General features: G+C 39.4%; 3 protein-coding genes across 3 annotated transcripts; 2 read left to right on the top strand and 1 right to left on the bottom strand.

Annotated features, from left to right (window-relative positions):
- Positions 1-1,450: 1,450 nt before the first annotated feature.
- On the bottom strand, positions 1,451-5,537 carry LOC106410862 (E3 ubiquitin-protein ligase WAV3-like). The gene is made up of 2 exons (XM_013851488.3): positions 5,137-5,537; positions 1,451-3,601 (listed from the first exon to the last, which is right to left on the bottom strand). Exons 1-2 carry the CDS (start codon positions 5,335-5,337, stop codon positions 1,709-1,711), a joined length of 2,094 nt encoding a protein of 697 aa, XP_013706942.2. The 5' UTR covers positions 5,338-5,537; the 3' UTR covers positions 1,451-1,708.
- Positions 5,538-9,236: 3,699 nt separating this feature from the next.
- LOC106409175 (ATPase GET3C) lies at positions 9,237-11,677 on the top strand. Its single transcript, XM_013849855.3, has 11 exons — positions 9,237-9,545; positions 9,737-9,951; positions 10,036-10,098; positions 10,172-10,276; positions 10,355-10,429; positions 10,503-10,571; positions 10,644-10,709; positions 10,778-10,858; positions 10,940-11,038; positions 11,099-11,233; positions 11,362-11,677. Exons 1-11 carry the CDS (start codon positions 9,416-9,418, stop codon positions 11,497-11,499), a joined length of 1,176 nt encoding a protein of 391 aa, XP_013705309.2. The 5' UTR covers positions 9,237-9,415; the 3' UTR covers positions 11,500-11,677.
- Positions 11,678-11,862: 185 nt separating this feature from the next.
- LOC106411316 lies at positions 11,863-19,537 on the top strand. The gene is made up of 4 exons (XM_013852057.3): positions 11,863-12,190; positions 12,307-12,432; positions 18,254-18,325; positions 18,717-19,537. The coding sequence occupies exons 1-4, from the start codon at positions 12,032-12,034 to the stop codon at positions 19,386-19,388; spliced, it is 1,029 nt and encodes a 342-aa protein (XP_013707511.2). The 5' UTR covers positions 11,863-12,031; the 3' UTR covers positions 19,389-19,537.
- The last annotated feature ends 671 nt before the right edge of the window (positions 19,538-20,208 follow it).

Genomic DNA, 20,208 nt, shown 5'->3' with positions numbered 1-20,208 from the left:
CTTCACGGGGTCGCTCTAGCTAGGTCGCTCTGAGAGGTGCTTTGGAGCGACCTCATGACGTCGCTGTGGAACCTCGCTCCCATGCTCTGCTCGTCCAATGATCACCTGTTTCACGTCCTTTAAGCTCCAAATGCATCCAAATGTCCCCAAGAACTCCATGTGGCACTCCAACACCTAATGAGGACAATGAATGCAAAATGCAACCTAGACATGGCTAAATCCTAATCTATATGATGAAAATGCTAATGGATGAATGGATAAAACAATGCAAATATGCAAGATATCACACATGCTCCATAAGATATTCCATTTCACACAGAACTAAACTTGTTTTATCGCAAAAGAGACTTTTCATTCCAAAATCACTATCCCCCCCTCGTAGTGAGAAAATTTTAACCCTAAATCAATTGTTTTACCTCAGTTTACCAGATCGGGCATGCAATAGAAATAATAAGCTAGATTTATCAACTTAGAATACAGTAGGCCCGAATCTATTCCAACTAGGAGAGCTAACATAGAAATAATAGAATCTATGGCACAAACAGAGAACTTACATAGAAATAATAGAATCTATGGCACAATGATACAGCGTTGTGAAAGATCTGAGAAAGCAGATACTCTGTGAAGTTGGAGATGCCGGCGGTGTTAGTCCTCTCCGCCGAAACTGTCGCGCAAAACCGAACCACAGACGCCCGTAAAGCCGAAGTTGATTAAAAGGGAAGACGACGAAGATGAAAGGTTGATTGCTGTGAGAGGGGAGCCGTATGAGGAGATAAGCACCAGGGTCCTTTGGAATTCCTGAAACAACCGATGAAGAAAGGGAGAAGGAGAAGAAACGATTCACTTTGGGCAATAAATTTTTTTTTTATTTATTTATCTTGTAGCAAGTTACCCGGTTAATTGGAAAGGGCATCATAGTATTATTATGTATATATGACGCCGTCTATACATCCGTTAGGTAAAAACGTTAGTGTGTGAATTACTCTTTTTTTCATAGCTATAACCCCCAATTTCCCTTTATAATAGGTTTATCATCAACATTTCTCTATAAACACATGACTATCTATTTTCTTCAAAAATCTGCTAAATAACTTATCTATTATTTCACCTGATATTTTCCCAGCCATTAAGCATATAAAATGGCAGTTGTGCACGATATGTTTTTTGTTTTGGTTTTTTCCCATAATTTTAATTTATTATCTTAGCTAATAGCTACTACAAATTTTACCATCAATTATCTGTTAAAATCCATTAGTCTGTCAAATTTTGTTATCAAGAACACCCAAATGGAATACTAGAAAATTCAGCTATACTAAGTTTTTTTTTTTTTATAATGGGAATACTTTTGGAGTTTTATGTATTTAATTTTTAGAATATTTATGGGAGAACATTTTCTCCACAATCACAAGATTCACAACCACACGCTCTCCAAACACATTAAGGAAACAAATTAACAAAATTATAATTATTTTATAATTAGGAAACCAATAATAAAGCCACTCTTGCTAAAAAAAGGCCATTATATATACCTAAGCCACATTTGTCCCATTTTCTTGTTCTTTGTTTCAACCCCCACAAGAAAGCTAATCATTCAACTTATACCCCCAAAATTGAGAAATTAAACATAAACTACCCCTCCCAATTGCAAAATAAAAATCATACTAAGCAAAAAAAAAACCACAATGTTCAAACCCCTTCCCACAAGCAATCACCTAGCTCTTGGCCTCGCTGGAAAAGTAAGAGCCTGCCGAAGTTTCCTCCTAGCCGGTGGATTCGGACTCGAACTCGAGTTCGCCTTAGAACTAGCCAAAGGGGAACCAAAGTTCATGGTCTGAGAAAGATTCACCATATCCACCATCGACCGCGTCTGGTAACTCATCGTCGTGGTATCACTCATGTCACCTCTCGCCGTGGCTCTCTGCCACGAGTGCGAGCTCAGACCAGCGAGCACGTAAGCCCTACCCGAAGTCTCGTACACTTGTCTGCTCGCCATTCTCTCTTGCGTCTCCTTCAGCTCAGCACACAAAGACACACACAGCGGATCTCCCGCTTTCCCTGACACAGACTCCGACAAAACCCCACGACAAGTCTCAAGAACCGAAACAGCTTCAGTTAAATCACCTCTCTCAGCTAAAACCCTAGCTTCAGAGATTGCTTCCGCCGCACGTAATCTTATTCTCTGTCTATCAACTTCAACCGAGACAACAGCACTCCCTTCCGACATCACAACCGGTCTGAGAATCTTCACTTCACTAGCATCACTCAAATCAACAGTCTCTTTCGTCACCGGATCTTTATAAACACATCTAACCTTAAGCAACGACATAGGATCCGAAACGACGCCGTTGACAACGGGAACATCAAGATTCACCAAGAAGTTCCTCTCTTCCTCAGCGTAGAGATCACCAACTCCTATAGTGCCCGTACTCGAATCAAACCGGTAGCTTCCAGCTTTAACCGAACCAATCCTCAACACAGGATGAACACACTCAATCTCAACGCTTAGCTCCTGCACCACCACGCTGAGAAGACCACCAATACACTGCGCAAACGCGTCTTGTATAACAGTCTCAGACTCTATAAAAGAAAACGTCCCTCCAGAGTTCTCAGCAATGGAATGCATCAAAGAAGCGTCATGGTCAGCGCCAAACCCAAACGCGTGAACCGGGATCCGGTTTACTTCCTTAGGAAGAAGCGTTTTGTAATCACCTCCTTTAGGACCTCCACCAGTGGGACTACTCATGGTGTATGTATCTTGACCATCAGATAAGAGAACAATGCTAGACACCGAGTTCTTGAATCTACGGTCGATCAGAACCTTCGCGCCTTTCTTCAACCCTTCGGCTATGTTAGTCCCTCCGTTAGAGACTAAAGAGTTAACCGCCTGCAGGGCCTCTTGCTTACCGGTCTCGTTCATTAGACGGAGAGGGAAGCTGCGGCGCGATGTTGAGGAGAAGGAGATAACCGAGAGACGGTCGAACGGGCCGAGGTTCTGTATCACGAACCCCATCGCTCGTTTCAGCAAAGCTAGCTTTGTTCCCGCCATGCTTCCGCTCACGTCAAGAACCGTCACTAGATCAACGGGCGCGCGTGAGGAGGACTTTGCAGCGGAAGGAGCTTTTAGGTTGATGAGTACAGCGAAGTCTTTAAACGAAACCGATCTCAACACTTCTGAGACTTCTGTATACGTTTTAACTTCTAACTTCCCTGTAACACCAGTCTCGGTTTCAGCAGTACGGTTTTGTATCTTTTGATGTTCCAGAGCCTCGTCGTCGTTGAAAACAGCTGGCTCGGTGTTGAAGATCGATGATACGGGTCTTGGACGTGGAGAAGGTTGGTTTTGAGCAGACCTGCGCGGTGGTAGTGTCATCCAAGCATCATCTCTTGGTCTAATTATGGGTTTTACAGGGGACTTGGACTTAGCGTTAGGGCTCTGAAGAGGGACCTCGTTCCATTTGGCGCGGCAGACAGGACATATCTGGTTGCCGTGTTTGACGTTGGTGGTGATGCAGTGGAAATGAAACGAGTGAGAGCATTCCGCTGTGAAGATGGCGTGGCCTTGTCCAGCTTTCATCGCCGTTAAACATATTGCACACGTTTTCTGCAGATATATGGATAAAGATTCTTAGTTAAAGTGATACAGAGTGAGAAGGGTCATTGTTGTAATTACAAAGAATCTAATGAAACACTGACATGAGTGAGTCATGTCATAGTCTTTCTGACACATTTGTTTCTGTTACTATGAGGCTCTATTATTGTTGAATGATGCATAAAAAGAAGAGCAAAATGGAATCTTTCCATTTACCATAATCTAAGAAAAAGGTCAAAGAGACTTGTGTTTGAGTTTAACCATTATAGGTTTAGTAGTTTTCTTTGTTAGAATATGGAATCTATGAGGTCAAACAATTAAAAGAACAATAGACAAAAGAGAGGAAAAGACAAAGAACCAGCTTTATAAAGTTAAAAGAACAGTATTAACCAAATCAGTAATTAAAAGCTTTTTAGGCAAATTCAACTCATAAAGATCAAAGTTGAAATAACAATAATGCAAAAGCAAAGTTAAAAGAAAATGTGAACTTCAAACCAGATGCTTATGTGTATTTTAAAGTTTAAAATTTACAGTTTAGTTTATAGTAAGGATAATATCAAAGTAATAGCAGTAAATTTTGAGCATTAAGAAGGGTATCTTTCAACAATAATTGAAAAGTTGAATGCAAAAAAAAGATTGGTCCTTAGAAGTAGTGCACTTGACTATTCACCAAAAACTTTATAACCCCATAGTGGCTCCATTTGGGAGAGTTGATAATTACATCACAGCAAATTGCTCATTTTTACCAATAAATAATGGAGAAAGACAGAACAAGAGGCACTACAAACCAGGGACAAAGACAGAACCCAATCTTACTATCTTAGAGCAGTTACGTATTGTCAAAATCTTGATGAGTATATAGTGGTTCGAATTATAAGATAAAGTTGGTTTGAAGGAGAGACGTTCACCCATCCTAGTCTTCACTAATCAGTCTACATTTTCATCTACTAATCCTCATTAGCCCTCAAGGCATTATTATTATTTGACATTAAAAAAAAAGATTTTTCTTTCACCAATAGTTTTCAAAAAGGTCAATACTTTGAAAGTTTATGAATCTCTAACACAAGATCTATTGGTAGAAAAAGTTGATGGTCACAGAGTTGAAAACCCACATCTAATTATATGAAACATTCTCCATTTTAAGCTTCTTTTCATAATTTTATTCCCTTGAAAAAAAAATAAACGAGTTTTTGTTTAGTCAAAAAGATCACTTGATGTGCGTGAAGATCCAAACACTTTTTAGAAAAAAAGAAGTAGTTGAAGATTAAACAAATTTAATAAAGTTAAAAAAATAGATAGAAATAACAATTAAAAAGTAAATTAAATTAATTTGGTGGTTCCAAAAAATATTAGCCCTTGGATTCGCTGCCTCCCCGTCGATCCAACTGTGACCCGAAACGAAATTTCACAACTTTTTTTTTTTGCTAAAACAATTTCGAAATTAGCAAACAAATTTGACCGGAAAAATTCAACCTTTAAAGATGAAATGGAATCACACGAGATAAAAACCTAAACTATGAATCTTAAAAGGTATAAAAAAATCAAACCTTTGATGAAGATTTGCTAAAGGACCGAGGCAATCTGAGACCAGAGGAGGAAGGAACCGGCGTCGTGGGCCGTGGAACCGTTACCGGAGAAAGCGAAACGGCGTCGTTTGATCTTCTCGACTCTTCTTCGAGCGTTTTGGGAACGTAGAGGCACAGATTTACACCTAAAGCTATCTTTGCTTTTCGCCATTTGCTTCCCATTTCTTCTTCAGACAGGAACAAAACACAAAGAACAAAACTTAGAGGGCTTGTCTGATGTCCGATGGAGAAGATATCTTCACCTCTTAGCTTCTGTAGACATTTTTTTTTTGGTTAAGAGAAGATGGGTACAAATAATAATGAATGAGTTTGCAAATTGCAAAGCTTTGTTTGTCTGCGAGGAGAGAGAGAGAGGGTGAGGAAGTTTTTGACCTTTTTTAGATGAATGATGGGTGAAGGGGTACTTTGGTCAATATTTTTCATTATGAGAACTTTGGGATTATACCGAAGTTAAATTTGACCTTTGATTTTTATGTTTTTTTAGTATTCTTTTTAGAGATCGGCGACTTTTACTTTTGTTTTCTCAAATTAAAAATTGTTGTTGCTAAACAAGCTAGTAGTAGTACATTTCAATTTGGTTTTGATTTTTGATTACATCCACTAACTTTGTTGTAATCATTTCAGTATGGGACATTGTTTTGGTAAATAGTTGACATCATATCTTAGAATTACGGCATCATATTTTGATAATTTATTAGCGTTTCCAAAGTTTAATTGATGATGTTTGGCAACATACTATAAGGAAATATCATCATCTTTGGCTTTTAGTTATATGACTCGCTCAAAAACATTTTTCAAAATAACAAGGCTAAGATATGAATTTTCAGTTAGACGATCTTTTCTTCAATATTTTCTTCCTAAGAAAAAGAGTTCCAACACAATTTCATTCCATGAATGCTTTGTTCTCACAAGAAAATGACTTTGTATTATAGTTAGCGCTCAATAAATGTTATATGTCCAAAAAAAGAAGAAAACAAAAATAGATTGAAACTTGTAAGATTTAAGCCGTTGAAGTTGCTGGAAATTTATCAATGCATGCATGCCTTATAGGCTTATACATATTTAAAAAAAAATGATTTAAAGAAATTCATGTTGACTTGGCTAGGTTTTACTTATTTATTTACTTCTTATGTTTATTAAAACTATCTACTTAAAAAAAATTAGCTACTTATTTAGTTTGTTTCAACTTTCAAGCAATTTCAGAAGTTGATATTTTCAAAATATAAGTCATACATTCCATAATTACGGCCTTCACTTGCAAAATTTTCTAAATTACAGTTCAGTAGTAATGCCTAAACAGTTGATTGTCACGATTCATGATCGTATCATCATCAAGTGTATTTTATGATTAAGAATTACACATTGTTTTGGATTTTCTCTTCGTCTCACAAGTAATAACTCTTCTCAATGGAATTTAATATACAGTCATAGAATGTTGGTTCACCAACTTCTAACCACTGCTATAGAGGAAAAAAAAATATTACATAAATTTATGTAAAACCAAAATTTCAAATCCAAAGATAAACTAGATAGTTTATGTAAAATAGAAATTTTGGAAGGTATCTCTTATTATATTATAAATTATCGCGTTCTAATTTAAATGATTCATGTATGATATAACTCTTTTCTATCAATGTACCCAAAATACATTTTGAACACAGGAAGGATTCTACTTAGTGACATTAGTTGGTATTTTATGAAAGTTAACTAATAATGTAAATCGTCCAAAAAACTAATAATGTAATAAGTTCTTGTGTTTGTCAAAGTCATTTTCCTAATACACGGCTAAACTACTTAAGATGCTATCGGTGTGACTGTGTGAGGTATGTAATAGGCGCGGGGGTGTGTCGTGTGTGCATAGATTTATGGGAGCGTAGTCTCTTTATACTATAGAGGAAACTGATAAGGAAGTGCATTAAGTATGGTTGAAAAGAGAGGAGAAATGAGTTGAGGATAGGAGAAAAGGAGGGGACAAATATAAAGCAAAAACCTTCACAGCCATTAATTAGAACCCATTCAGTAGGTGGAGAATATTGAATTTGTAGTGTCTATTACAGGGTGTCAACCATCATAATTTTTTTTTTGTACAGAAACACACAAATCTCATGGCGAAAATCATATTTTTTATGAAGGACGTTCGAGAGAAAATCATATTCAGTGAAACAAAATATCTAATATTGACATATTTTGTATTATAATAAGTTGCTTAATGAGTAAATCTTGAGGAATCTTTTCATTTAGAATACAGGGGATATGATATATATGTTCGCTCTTAAAGAAATTAAGAGAGCAGATATAACTTTATAAAAATTGAAGACTCATGTGAAAAAAATTATTAAATTTGTTTATACCTTATGTCGAGTACATATGTCATTACAAAAGTGTTTCTTTCAAGAATAATACGATTTTGTATTGCGCATATTGTGCTTTATACAATAAAATGTGTATTTTGTTTAGAAACTATGCATTAGATATCCAAGGCATCGTATTAACATCTAACCAAGACTGGGAAATGTAAATAAATAAAACAATACTAGAAGATATCCAAGGCACCATCAAAAGTCAATCTCCGAAACTAAAGTCACCCCAAAAAGACGGTCTCATTTATTTCCATCCTCGGTATCTTGTGACTTTTGTCATGTTATTAACTTTGTTCTTTTGATTTTCTAAAAATTCCACGCGCATATTTGTGTATATAAAAGTATATACTTTTTTTTTGGTAAAATAAAAGTATATACTTATAATCCTATTATATATATTTGTCTGTGCTTTTGTTTCAAATCTGAAATAATAAGTTTGAAAATCAGATTGTCTATCCTCTAAAAAACTTATGAAATCAATGCCAAAAGACTATATATCTCTGTAGAAATCACATTCAATTCATACTCGGGTTGAACATAAATTATAAAATCCAAACGAAGTCTATATCAAATAACTTAACTGTCGTTTAGATCATTTTGAGTTGAATTTATCAAAAAAAATATGTCAGTATATGAATTTGGCTTATGTAGTTTATATCTCTTTCATATATTTTACTCTGATTTAGTTTTGCTTGCTTGAATATCATCTTTTAAAAGTTCACTTTAGTTTGCTATGGGGTTTACTATTTAGTTTATGTCCAATCCTAATATTCATCATCAAAAGAGGTGAAGACCATTGTAGCTAAGTCTTGTTTTCTTCTTTTAGTAGTTTTGATAAGTTGGAACATCACAATCTGTTACTATAGGTGCATTTATCATATATGTATTTTATATTGATTTGATTTGAGATAATCCATACGGTTATTATACTATGAAAAATGGATTTTGGATAGCATGTCAATTTGTCAAAGACCAAAGCCGAAAGTTTCTCATTGGTTTGCGCTGAATGTTCCATCGAATTCTCTTGCTTACACCACCGCCGTTTTCTTTGAACTAAACATCATTTTCTCTTCTTATTAAAGTACAAGTATTTATATGGTATTATATTATCGAAGATACGTGTTGCCTTTACTCACCCTTTGTTCGTTAATCATTATTCCAAAATTTATGTTTTTATGTAACATTGTCGAAAAAGTTTGAAAATAAAAACGATAAGAATTACAAAATAACAAAACAATGGATATGAATCGAGATGTATCTTATCTATCTTATGCATCTCTGGATTTATGAAACTATATAATCATTTTAGAAGGTTAGAATACCGAATGTTAGGCATTTTACAGGCCATACTTAGTAGGATTCTTTAGTGTAATGTAAAGTTTTTGTACATTAATATGCTGTCTAGTCAAATGATGACACGATTTTAGAATTCAAAGATAAAGTTTTGGTCAATAAAGCAAATCTAATATATAACAAAAAAAAAAATAGTTAAGTTCCCTATCTCTAATTTATCCTCCAATTTAATGTATAGTTACTAACAAAAATGTCCTGAGATAAAATAATGTCACATTTGGTCTTTGAACATTATATGTCAACTAATGTGACCACACTAATTACTAGTAACTGGTTTAGTTTTCCAATAATGCCGTTGATAATAAAATCTGGTCCGACCGGCGGGTTCATCCGGGTTTAAAAAAACATTAAACTGGGTTTCTTTTGTCAACAACATTAAACTGGTTTAATTTGCAAATTTCTGAAAAGTGAAGGATCATATCCTAAAAACCTCGCTAAAACCCTCCTTCCTCCAGTCGCCTGCTCCGCCTTTTAACTCTCTCGGCGTCCTCCGGAACAGTCTGCCATTCACCGGCTTCTCTTCTTAAATGGCGGCCTCCCTTCTTCTGAACCGTGTTTCACGCTCAGTCTCTCTCCATCGAGTCGGAGGAGCTCTGAGTTTCAGTTCCCTCGATGCTCAAATTCACGGTGGGAGACTCTCCGGAACACTCTTTCGAGGTACCCATATGTTAAAGCAAACATTTTTGAATTCACTGAGTAGAATCCCTCTGGTTTCAGATCTGATTAGGGATAAAGTTTCAGACTTTGATTACTGACTCTGTCCTTCACTTGTTACTTGGGACAAAATGTTTTATCTTTGTGTTAAAGTTTCAGACTTTTAGATTCTCTTGTGTGTGTGTACTCTGTAGAGAGATCATTGGCTACTCTTGCTGAAGGAGGAGCTTCTCGTTTTGATGAGATGGTATCAGCAAATCAGCGGAAGTATTACATTCTGGGAGGTAAAGGAGGTGTTGGGAAAACAAGCTGTGCTGCTTCTCTGGCGGTTAAGTTTGCTAGCCATGGTCATCCCACTATCGTGGTCTCAACTGATCCTGCTCACTCCTTGAGTGATTCTTTCTCCCAGGTCTCTCACTCACCTTCTGGTTTGGCTCTCAATGTCTTTAGTTATCAGCTCATCTCTTACGTTTTTTTTTAATTTGGTATTCAGGACTTGTCAGGAGGAGTGTTAAAGCCTGTTCAAGGTGTTGATTCTCCACTTCTAGCTCTCGAGGTGATTAACATTAACGAACTTACACACACTCCTTGATAGATAGCATATGTTACTGAGTTTTTGTTGAAAACAGATAACACCTGAGAGAATGAGAGAAGAGATTAAAAGCCAGGCTGGTGGCGATAAGAGCGTTAAAAACATGATGGATAGCATGGGGCTAGGAATGTTTGCCGGCGAGGTTTGTATTCAAGATCTTCCAGGATGTGTATTCTGTTAATATCTTGAAGATAATGTTCTCTATTTTTTTGTTTGGTAGTTAGGAGACTTGAATCTTGAAGATATGCTCAATGCTGCATCACCTGGTATTGACGAAATAGCAGCAATTTCCAAGGCACGTATTGAATATAGAAATCCCCTGCATGATAAACTTCTTTGTTAAATATTGTTGATAAATCCCTTTACAGGTTCTTCAATTTGTGGAGTCACCAGAATACAGTAGGTTCACACGTATAGTTTTCGATACTGCTCCCACGGTTAGTTTATATATATTTGGAGTACTTTCCACTTGGTGGATTCTTCTGTTGATTCCAATAGTTTTCTTGCAGGGACATACTCTGCGGCTTCTTTCTCTTCCTGACTTCTATGATTCATCCATTAGCAAAATAACAAAGGTTTGTGCATTATGTTTTGGTATGTTTTAGCTTTACTTGTAACTAAATGAATGATTTGATTATTTCAGCTCAAGAAGAAGATCACTGCCGCAGCTTCAGCCTTTACCTCCGTCTTTGGCAAAAAAAAGGAGATACAAGAACAAGGACCTGTAAGTATATTGGTTATTCACTTTGAACCAATACCTTATCTTCACCTTTTAGAACTCTGAAGATTCAATTTCTTTTAACAGTCCAATGAGTTGGACCAACTGAAAGAGAGAATGGAGAAAGTTCGAAATGTTTTCCGTGACGTGGACACTACTGAGTTTGTCATTGTGACCATCCCAACGGTAATGGTCACTGAATTTTCTTTGGTTACATAATCACTTGGCTAATATCTTTATTTTTAGGTGATGGCAATAAACGAGTCTTCGAGGTTACATGCATCTTTAAGAAAAGAGAATGTGCCAGTTCACAGGCTTATTGTTAATCAGCTTCTACCTGATTCCCAATCCGACTGCAAATTTTGCTCAGTGAGACGAAAGGTAACTTTAAGTTAACTCTGTGCAAGCAAAACTTTTGATTTGAATCCAGTATCAGCTTTTGGTAGTTTCAGTAGACATGGCCATTATATATTAACCTTTAATGTTGTATGGTTTGTTGATCTTTACAGGAACAAACGCGTGTGCTCGGACTTATTAAGAAGGATACAGAACTTTCAGGGTTGAAAGTGATCCAGTCCCCATTGCTAGATGCAGAGATAAGAGGGGTGCCAGCACTTAAGTTCATGGGTGATCTCATTTGGAAATAAAAAGATCATCAGTTTTCAGCTTTTATTTCATTTTAAAAATATGAAATTTCTAGATGATGAGAGGAAAACAAGTTATTTAACTTATAAGCCAAGAAAGTAATGGAAGTTGTTGAAGGGTTTTCTTATGTACACTTCTACATTCTTGAGTTATAAAACGGAAGCGATAGCAAACATGAAAAAATACAGAACCACTGGGAAGCATTACAACATGAGAAAAGACTACATACAAGAAAAGCAGAAAAGATTTGCTTAAAAGGTCAAACAAGGAGTGAAAGACTCTAACTAAGAGAGAGTATTAAGCTTTTTCTTTTTTCGTCTACGAAACAATAAAATTACCAAATTGACCCTTCTCTTTTTGTTTGCGTTCAACCACACCCAAAATTGGTTTCGTCCTCCTCTCGTCACGAAGAAATCCCCAAATCTCCCAAACCCTAATTTGGATTTCTCTCTCTGATGAAACTGAGGAGAAAGTCTTATTAGCTCCTCTCACGTGTGCGAAATCAATTAGCAGGGGGTCTCCTGAGATTCTCCCATGTTGACCTCACCATGCTCTTCTTCGTCTCTCCTCTGCCACCGTCCAGCTCTCTCCATCTCGCGCTCCAAGTTTAGGCTTCCTCGTCGAGTTCTAGTCTCCCCTGCTCTCACTCACGTTTCTCCTCTCACTGCTTCCCCTTCCAAGTCCACCAAGCACGTACGCCTCTTCCTTTTCAATGAATTTACTGGATTGGCTTTGAATTATGATGAAAATTTGGAATCTAAGAGTACAATAGCACTGTATCAAAACTTGGGGTGTGATATATTGTGCAGAAATGGAAGATTCAGTGTTTCAGAAATGAGGAGAATCCAGAGCCGGAGGAAGTAGTTAAGAAGCCAGATCAAGATGTTCAGCAGCCATCTACTGATCAAAAACCTTGGAACACAACTCTCCAAAAGGTAAGCTGATAAGTTTATAACTCCGATCTCTCTCTTTCGTAAAACCCCTCACACTAGTATTTCACACCATGGATCTCAATAAGAAGGAAATAGAACGATCTTACTGAATATCCCAAAACGAAATACAAATCGTAGCTCAAAGAGGCCCTATGATCTCATGACGATCAAAGGGATAGAAGTCTCATAACGACTCTACACACAACTTTAAGCATGAGAAAGGCAATGCCTAACAAACTCCTATTTATAAAAGAAATAACGACATCTCATTTATTTGGCAAAGACTCTCAACGCTTCCGAGTCTTTGCTCTTCACTCCTTCTTCTTTGCTGCTCCAAAGACTCTGAGTGATAGGGAGTCTTTGTACTCTGTTTCTTCAAGCTGACTAGCCCGCCACTGAGATTTCCTCTTCTCCATTCTCACTTCTCTTAGCCTGCTTCTTCTTCCTGAAATACACTCTCTGTAACGTATCATTACCCCGCCCAATGAAACGCAGCTTGTCCTCAAGCTGAAACTCCGGAAACTGTGTAGCAAAATCGAACCCTGAAACCCATGAATTCTCGTGAGACGGAAGATCCGACCACTGAATCAACACCTCCAAGCGACCATCAGCTGTGTACCGTGTACCCAATACCTTCTCCGGTCGAATGATCAGTTGACCATTCACATTAAATGACGATGGCAAAGGCGTAGCCCGCAAATTAGTCCCGACGGCGGCCTTAAGTTGCGAAACGTGGAAAACAGGATGAACTTTGGACTCCACTGGTAAGCGCAGACGATATGCGACCTGGCCAATCCTTTCAAGAACCTCGAAAGGTCCGTAAAACTTAGCAGCAAGCTTGTGATAGGGACGGCGAGCAACAGATTGTTGACGGTATGGTCGCAACTTGAGAAACACCATTGTGCCAACTTCAAACTCAACGTCACGCCGATGTTTATCAGCAGATGCCTTCATCACTTCTTGAGCCCGAGTTAATGTCTCACGTAATTCAGCCAACATAGCGTCCCTTTCCACCAGATTCTGCTCCAACTCAAAATTAGCAGTCGATCCCATCTCAAACGTGATCACCGAAGGGGGCTCACGGCCATACACAACTTTGAAAGGAGTGGTGCCGATGGACGTATGAAAGCTCGTGTTGTACCAAAACTCTGCCCAACTCAAAAACTTACTCCAAGTTTTAGGGTGAGCTGAAGCGTAACAACGCAGATATGTCTCCAAGCAACGATTGACAACCTCAGACTGACCATCCGTTTGAGGATGAAATGCCGTACTGTACTTCAACGAAGTCCCCGCCAAACGGAAACAATCTTTCCAGAAGGTACTGAGGAAAATGCGATCACGGTCTGAGACAATTGAAGCCGGAAAACCATGCAACTTTACTACCTCTGAAAGAAAAACGCCAGCCACATCAGCTGCAGTAAAGGGGTGGCGTAGACCGAAGAAATGAGCATACTTGCTTAAGCGGTCCACCACAACGAAGATAACATTGATACCCCCTGAAGACGGAAGCCCTTCAATGAAATCCATACTGATATCTTGCCAAACTCTCGTGGGAATGGGTAACGGCTGAAGTAAACCAGCCGGTGATAGTGTGGACGTCTTGTGAGTCTGACACACGCCACAACTAGTAACATAGTTTTGAATTGTAGTACGCATATCTGCCCAATGAAAAGACCCTTGAATTCGTTTAAGAGTTTTGAACACTCCCGAGTGTCCACCCGTTACGCCATCGTGAAACTCAGACAGTATTAACGGAATAAAACGTGATGTCTTAGGAAGCAAGAGACGACGTTTGTACCACACACGACCATCAATGACGGAGAGACCCTTCTTCACAGGTTCTCCGGCCAGCAGCTGCCGTTTAATGTTCTGAATGTCGACATCATGCTCAATTTCTGCATAAATATCTTGCAATTGAAGAACAGTCGGAACACTGAGTGACAGAAGAAGGCTACAACCCTGAATGACATTCTGTTGCATCTGTCGTGATAGTCCATCCGCAGCTTTATTGTCGATGCCTGGTTTGTAAATGATGTCGAACTGAAACCCAAGCAACCGAGACATCCACCGCTGATAATCCAATGATACTTCCCGTTGTTCAAGCAGAAACTTAAGACTTTTCTGATCAGTATGCACCACAAAACGTCTTCCCATAAGGTAATGTTTCCATTTTAAGACAGCCATGACAATCGCCATCAACTCACGCTCATAAATAGGTTTGAGCTGCTCTCGTGGAGTTAACGCATAACTGAAATATGCCAAAGGCTTCTTATTCTGCATGAGCACTGCCCCAAGACCATAACCGGAAGCATCAGTTTCAACGACGAATAATGCCTCGAAATCTGGTAAAGCCAAGACTGGCGCTTGCACCATAGCTTGCTTGAGGTTATCGAACGCTGCTTGTGCTGCTTTAGACCACAGAAACTGTTCCCTTCGTAATAACTCAGTGAGCGGTTTAGCGATAGACCCATATGCTTGAACGAAACGGCGGTAGTAACCCGTAAGGCCAAGGAAGCCACGCAATTCCTTCACAGTTCGAGGACTTGGCCAACGTGTCATAGCGGACGTTTTTGCTGGATCAGTAGCCACACCTTGAGAACTTATAATGTGGCCCAAGTACTCCACACTCTGTTGACCAAAAGAGCATTTCTTGAGGTTGGCAAACAGGCACTGCTCCACAAATTGTTCCAAGACCAACCGGAGGTGGTCAATGTGCTCAGTAATCGTCGCACTATAGATCAGTATATCGTCAAAGAACACCACCACAAACTTTCTGAGAAACGGACGAAAGATATCGTTCATCAAGGCTTGAAAGGTTGCAGGGGCATTCATGAGACCAAAAGGCATTACCAAGAATTCATAGTGCCCATCATGTGTGCGGAACGCAGTCTTCTCAATGTCGCCTTCACACATCCTGATTTGGTGATAACCGGAACGCAGATCCAGTTTGGTAAAGAAGGCAGCACCATGGAGTTCATCAAGAAGTTGATCAATCCGAGGAATGGGGTACTTGTCTGGTACTGTCATGCGATTCAAGGCTCGATAATCCACACAAAAACGGTTAGTATTATCCTTCTTGCGTACCAATAAAACCGGGCTCGAGAATGGACTGCGACTCGGCCGTATAATACCAGAAGTTAGCATCTCACTAACCATTGTCTCCATCGCCTTCTGACTAGCTTGCGGATAACGGTATGGTCGTACTGAGACTGCCGTCGTTCCTGGTAACAAGGTAATTCGATGTTCTTGTCCTCGAACCGGTGGTAAACCCACAGGTGGTGCAAATACTTGATGGAATTCCTGTAGCAAGGGTTGCAGTTGACGTGGTATCGTTGGGCTTTTGGCAGAGTCCAACTCAAACAATGAACACATTGCAGAGCAAGCCATTGTCTGTTGACTCATATTTGATGTATGAAGCCCCGGATCACCCTTGAGAGTAATAGATCTCCCCTCATGATAGAATGTCAGCTCGTGACTCTCCCAGTCAACCATACATTTACCTAGCTTCCGCAACCACTGCACGCCAAGCACAACATCTACCCCACCCAGCTCCAAAGACACAAAATCTGCTGAAAACGTTGCCTCCTGGACAGTAAATTGCACTTCTTTACAGACCCCTTGAGCATCAACAACCACTCCAGTACCCAAGAGGACCTGAAGCTTTCGGTCCTGAACCGCTGTTAAGTTACTCTTTGCCACCACATGTGGAGCAATGAAGTTATGCGTTGCGCCACTGTCAATAAGAATGACTACCTCCAGAGGCCCCAAACGACCGCGTAACTTGGTAGTTGTTGGAGTATCTTTGCCTAAAAACGCGTTCAACGACAACTCCATAAGCTGTTTGTTTGGATCATTCGCATCGTCTCCCCAATCCCACAATGTGTCATCCAGTATCTCCACTTCAAAGCCATTCAAGACAGTCAGTATGCGCAGGTCCTTATTCGGGCATGCATGAGTCTTAGAGTAAGGCCCTTTGCATTTGAAACAAATGCGGTCACGACGCATGGCGTCCAGCTCTGCGTCAGTATACTTTTGACGCGGGCGTTGATTTGACCCATTATGCGAAGGTGTGGTAGTCACCACTGGTTTAGCCTGACTAGTAGGTTGAGTGAACCCACCACGAAAACCCGCTGACGTAGACTTGCGATACTTGTAATCTGCTTGAACCGCGACGCTCACAGATTGACAAAAGGCACTCCCTTCCATACCAATAACCGCTGCAATATGTTGAGTCAACCCTTGAGGCTCTTTCATCTTAATCACCTCACGAAATTCGGGTTTCAAGCCATTAAAGAACACATGCGTTAAGTTCCTCTCATCCACCCCCGTAACAATAGAGCGAAGCTCCTCAAACTCATTAACATAATCAGCAATGCTTCCAGTTTGTTGAATCGAGAATAAACGTTTCCCCGGTTCATCTTCGATACGCTGCCTGAAACGAGCCACCAAACGTTGCTTGAACTGAAGCCAATCAGTGAAAGGATCGTGCTCCATCTCCCCATTAAACCAGTTGAGAACAGCTCCTTCCAAGTTCATCGAAATAAGCTGTAATCTCTCCAACCCATGAAAGTTCCCCAAACGAAAATATCGTTCAACTCGAGCAATCCAACCAAAAGGACTAGATCCATCAAACACCGGCATCTCTACCTTCCGCAGCAAGGTATCGCGATTCTCAAACACAGCAGGAGGCAACTGAAACCCCACCGTCGGAGCTGATGCTGTCGATCGTGTGGCTGACATCATCGGAGGAGGCGATCCATCCGCAGAAGACGCTACCGCCTTCCCATGAGCTTTGTCAGAGATCTGATTAGCCTCCATCTTCGTGAGAACCTGATGTAGCAAATCAAAACGATGATCGAGTGACGCAAAGTGCTTCTCGTACGTACCCAACTTTTGATCAATCCCCGCAACATGATCCGTCACCTGAATCACCGAGTTGTTGACTCGGTCCCACTCGCGCTTCAGAAACATCACATCCTGAGAAATCTCGGCCACAGTATCGTCATACTCCGAACCCATAACGCCAGAATCCTCAACGGTCGCCATCTACCTCGTTCGAACACGTCACAAACGCACCAATTTGATAAGTTTATAACTCCGATCTCTCTCTTTCGTAAAACCCCTCACACTAGTATTTCACACCATGGATCTCAATAAGAAGGAAATAGAACGATCTTACTGAATATCCCAAAACGAAATACAAATCGTAGCTCAAAGAGGCCCTATGATCTCATGACGATCAAAGGGATAGAAGTCTCATAACGACTCTACACACAACTTTAAGCATGAGAAAGGCAATGCCTAACAAACTCCTATTTATAAAAGAAATAACGACATCTCATTTATTTGGCAAAGACTCTCAACGCTTCCGAGTCTTTGCTCTTCACTCCTTCTTCTTTGCTGCTCCAAAGACTCTGAGTGATAGGGAGTCTTTGTACTCTGTTTCTTCAAGCTGACTAGCCCGCCACTGAGATTTCCTCTTCTCCATTCTCACTTCTCTTAGCCTGCTTCTTCTTCCTGAAATACACTCTCTGTAACGTATCATAAGCATCGCCTCAAGTTACTGAACAAGAGAATAGGGTTGCAGCAAAATCTCATCTTTCGCACTAAACTCTTATGTTTCATCATCATCCACTCGATCTTTGTTTACTAGTCTTTCTCATCAAAGGAATTTGAGGTTTCTTATCATTTGGAAACTCTTACGCCTTGGTTTTATTGAAATTTATGGGATGATGCAAATTAAGGCCACTCTGAAAAAGGTCTTGTGTTCATAACATTATTATTATTGGGTTTGAAGTAAACTTTTGTTTCGTTGGGGTTTCAGGCTGCAGATGCAGTTTTGAAGGGCATTGGTACTCGTTGGAAGGTACCATGGACTGCCGAGACCATTGTTCAGGTACCTTAATGCCTCTTTTTTGTTGCCAATTTTGGGTTCACACTTTTACACTAGAGCATTCCTACTAGAACCTTTACTTGATGGAGTTGTATATGAATGAGTGATATTGAGTCTGCGTATGACTTAGAAGTAGCACCTTTTAACGCCGGCTACTATACCTGACTAGAAACTCTGGATAGGACTACATCTTGCCTCTGAGCCTGTATTAGTTGGGTTTAGTTTTTGAAAGGGAAGAGCTAATAGAACTATAGTTTCCGTGGTGCATGTAGGAGGTGAAAAACAATTAGTGATGAGAAATGAGTTAAATACCAAAGCTTTCAGTTTCACTCAGATTAATTCCTTAGTTAAACTTGCTATTAACTCTCATGTCCCCCAACGTAAACTTGTTCAGGTAATGCTTTTATGGGTAGCCGCCTTCTGGTTCATTGGGTCTTGGATGATCCCATTCATGGCTCATATATCAGGTTTCCACAAGGACTCTCTCACGTTTAGAGGCCAAGCTTTGTTCAGTCTTATAACCGATGTAACAGAAGGACTAGCCGGGATCGCCATCCTCCATCGTTGCCTCTCCATGTTCCGTCCACTTGCAAGTGATTGGTTCCGCTTTACCCTCAAAGGAAACTGGCAGCTAGACGTCATCATAGGCTGTTTCATGTTCCCTTTCGTCAACCGTCTCTCCCAATTAAACCTCAACCTCTTGCCACTCCCACCAACCTCGAGTCCTGTCTCGCTCTCTAGTGTGGAGCAGTCGATAATGGCAAGAGACCCTGTCGCGATGGCGCTTTATGCGGTTGTGGTATCCGTTTGTGCACCGGTTTGGGAAGAGATAGTGTTCAGAGGGTTCTTGCTGCCGTCTCTGACTAGGTACATGCCGGTTTGGTGTGCGATTCTGGTGAGTTCGGTTGCGTTTGCTTTAGCGCATTTCAATGTGCAGAGGATGTTGCCGTTGGTGTTCCTTGGAGTGGTTTTGGGATTGATATTCGCGAGGTCAAGGAACTTGTTGCCTTCGATGCTGTTGCATAGCTTGTGGAATGGCTTTGTGTTCATGGAATTGATGCGATGATGATGAGGATAACGATTATATCTCTTTATGTAGGGTGTCTGTGTCTTCTACCCCTTATTCTTGTAATCGATTCATGTTATGATTCTTAGATATTTCATTAAATGGACAGTTCAACTGTAAAAAAAAAGAAAAAAATTGTTAAAAGGAAAGTGAAATTAATGAGCAGATGATCAAAGACATAGAAGAGAGTTTAACACTTCTAAGTTTAACATGACCGTTCTGAAACAATACTAATTTACACAACTTCAGAAAGTTTAATAATCAAGAGAACTGGTTATACTTTGATTTGGTCTTTTCAACCTTCTCTTTCAAGCGTTAGAAACGATTGGACTATGTTTCCCATCTCGATGGATATGGAGAAAAGAGGATATGAAAACGACATTCACATAAGATATATACAAGGAAGATGTGAGTAAAAAAAAAAGGAAAAACAAGAGTGCATATCTTTAGGTTAGTCTTATCACTTTCTCAAGTTAAGGTGGTGAAATGAATTATCCGGCCCTTGAGATCAATTAAGGCCAACTAATTGTTCTTCAGTCTATAATTCCATTACTAATAGTCTAATGGGAAAACTGTTTTTTTTAGAGCAAAAAAATAGTAACTATGTCCCTTTAGACTAATATATATTTTGTGTCATATTTTTCTATAATACCCTTTAATACTTTTGAAAATAAATTTAATAAATAGTTTTACAAACAAAAAAAATTTGAAAAAATAGTAACTTTTGATAAAATACCTATATGAACTTAGTGATATTTTTTCCAGTTATAAAAAAGTTAAAATTATAAATTTCATATTATGTTCTAAATAAAGTAGAAAT

Source organism: Brassica napus, chromosome A2 (assembly GCF_020379485.1).
Source record: "Brassica napus cultivar Da-Ae chromosome A2, Da-Ae, whole genome shotgun sequence".
Lineage (NCBI taxonomy): Eukaryota > Viridiplantae > Streptophyta > Magnoliopsida > Brassicales > Brassicaceae > Brassica > Brassica napus.
Note: the sequence above shows the minus strand (reverse complement) of the source record. Positions and strands in the feature narration are given on the sequence as shown.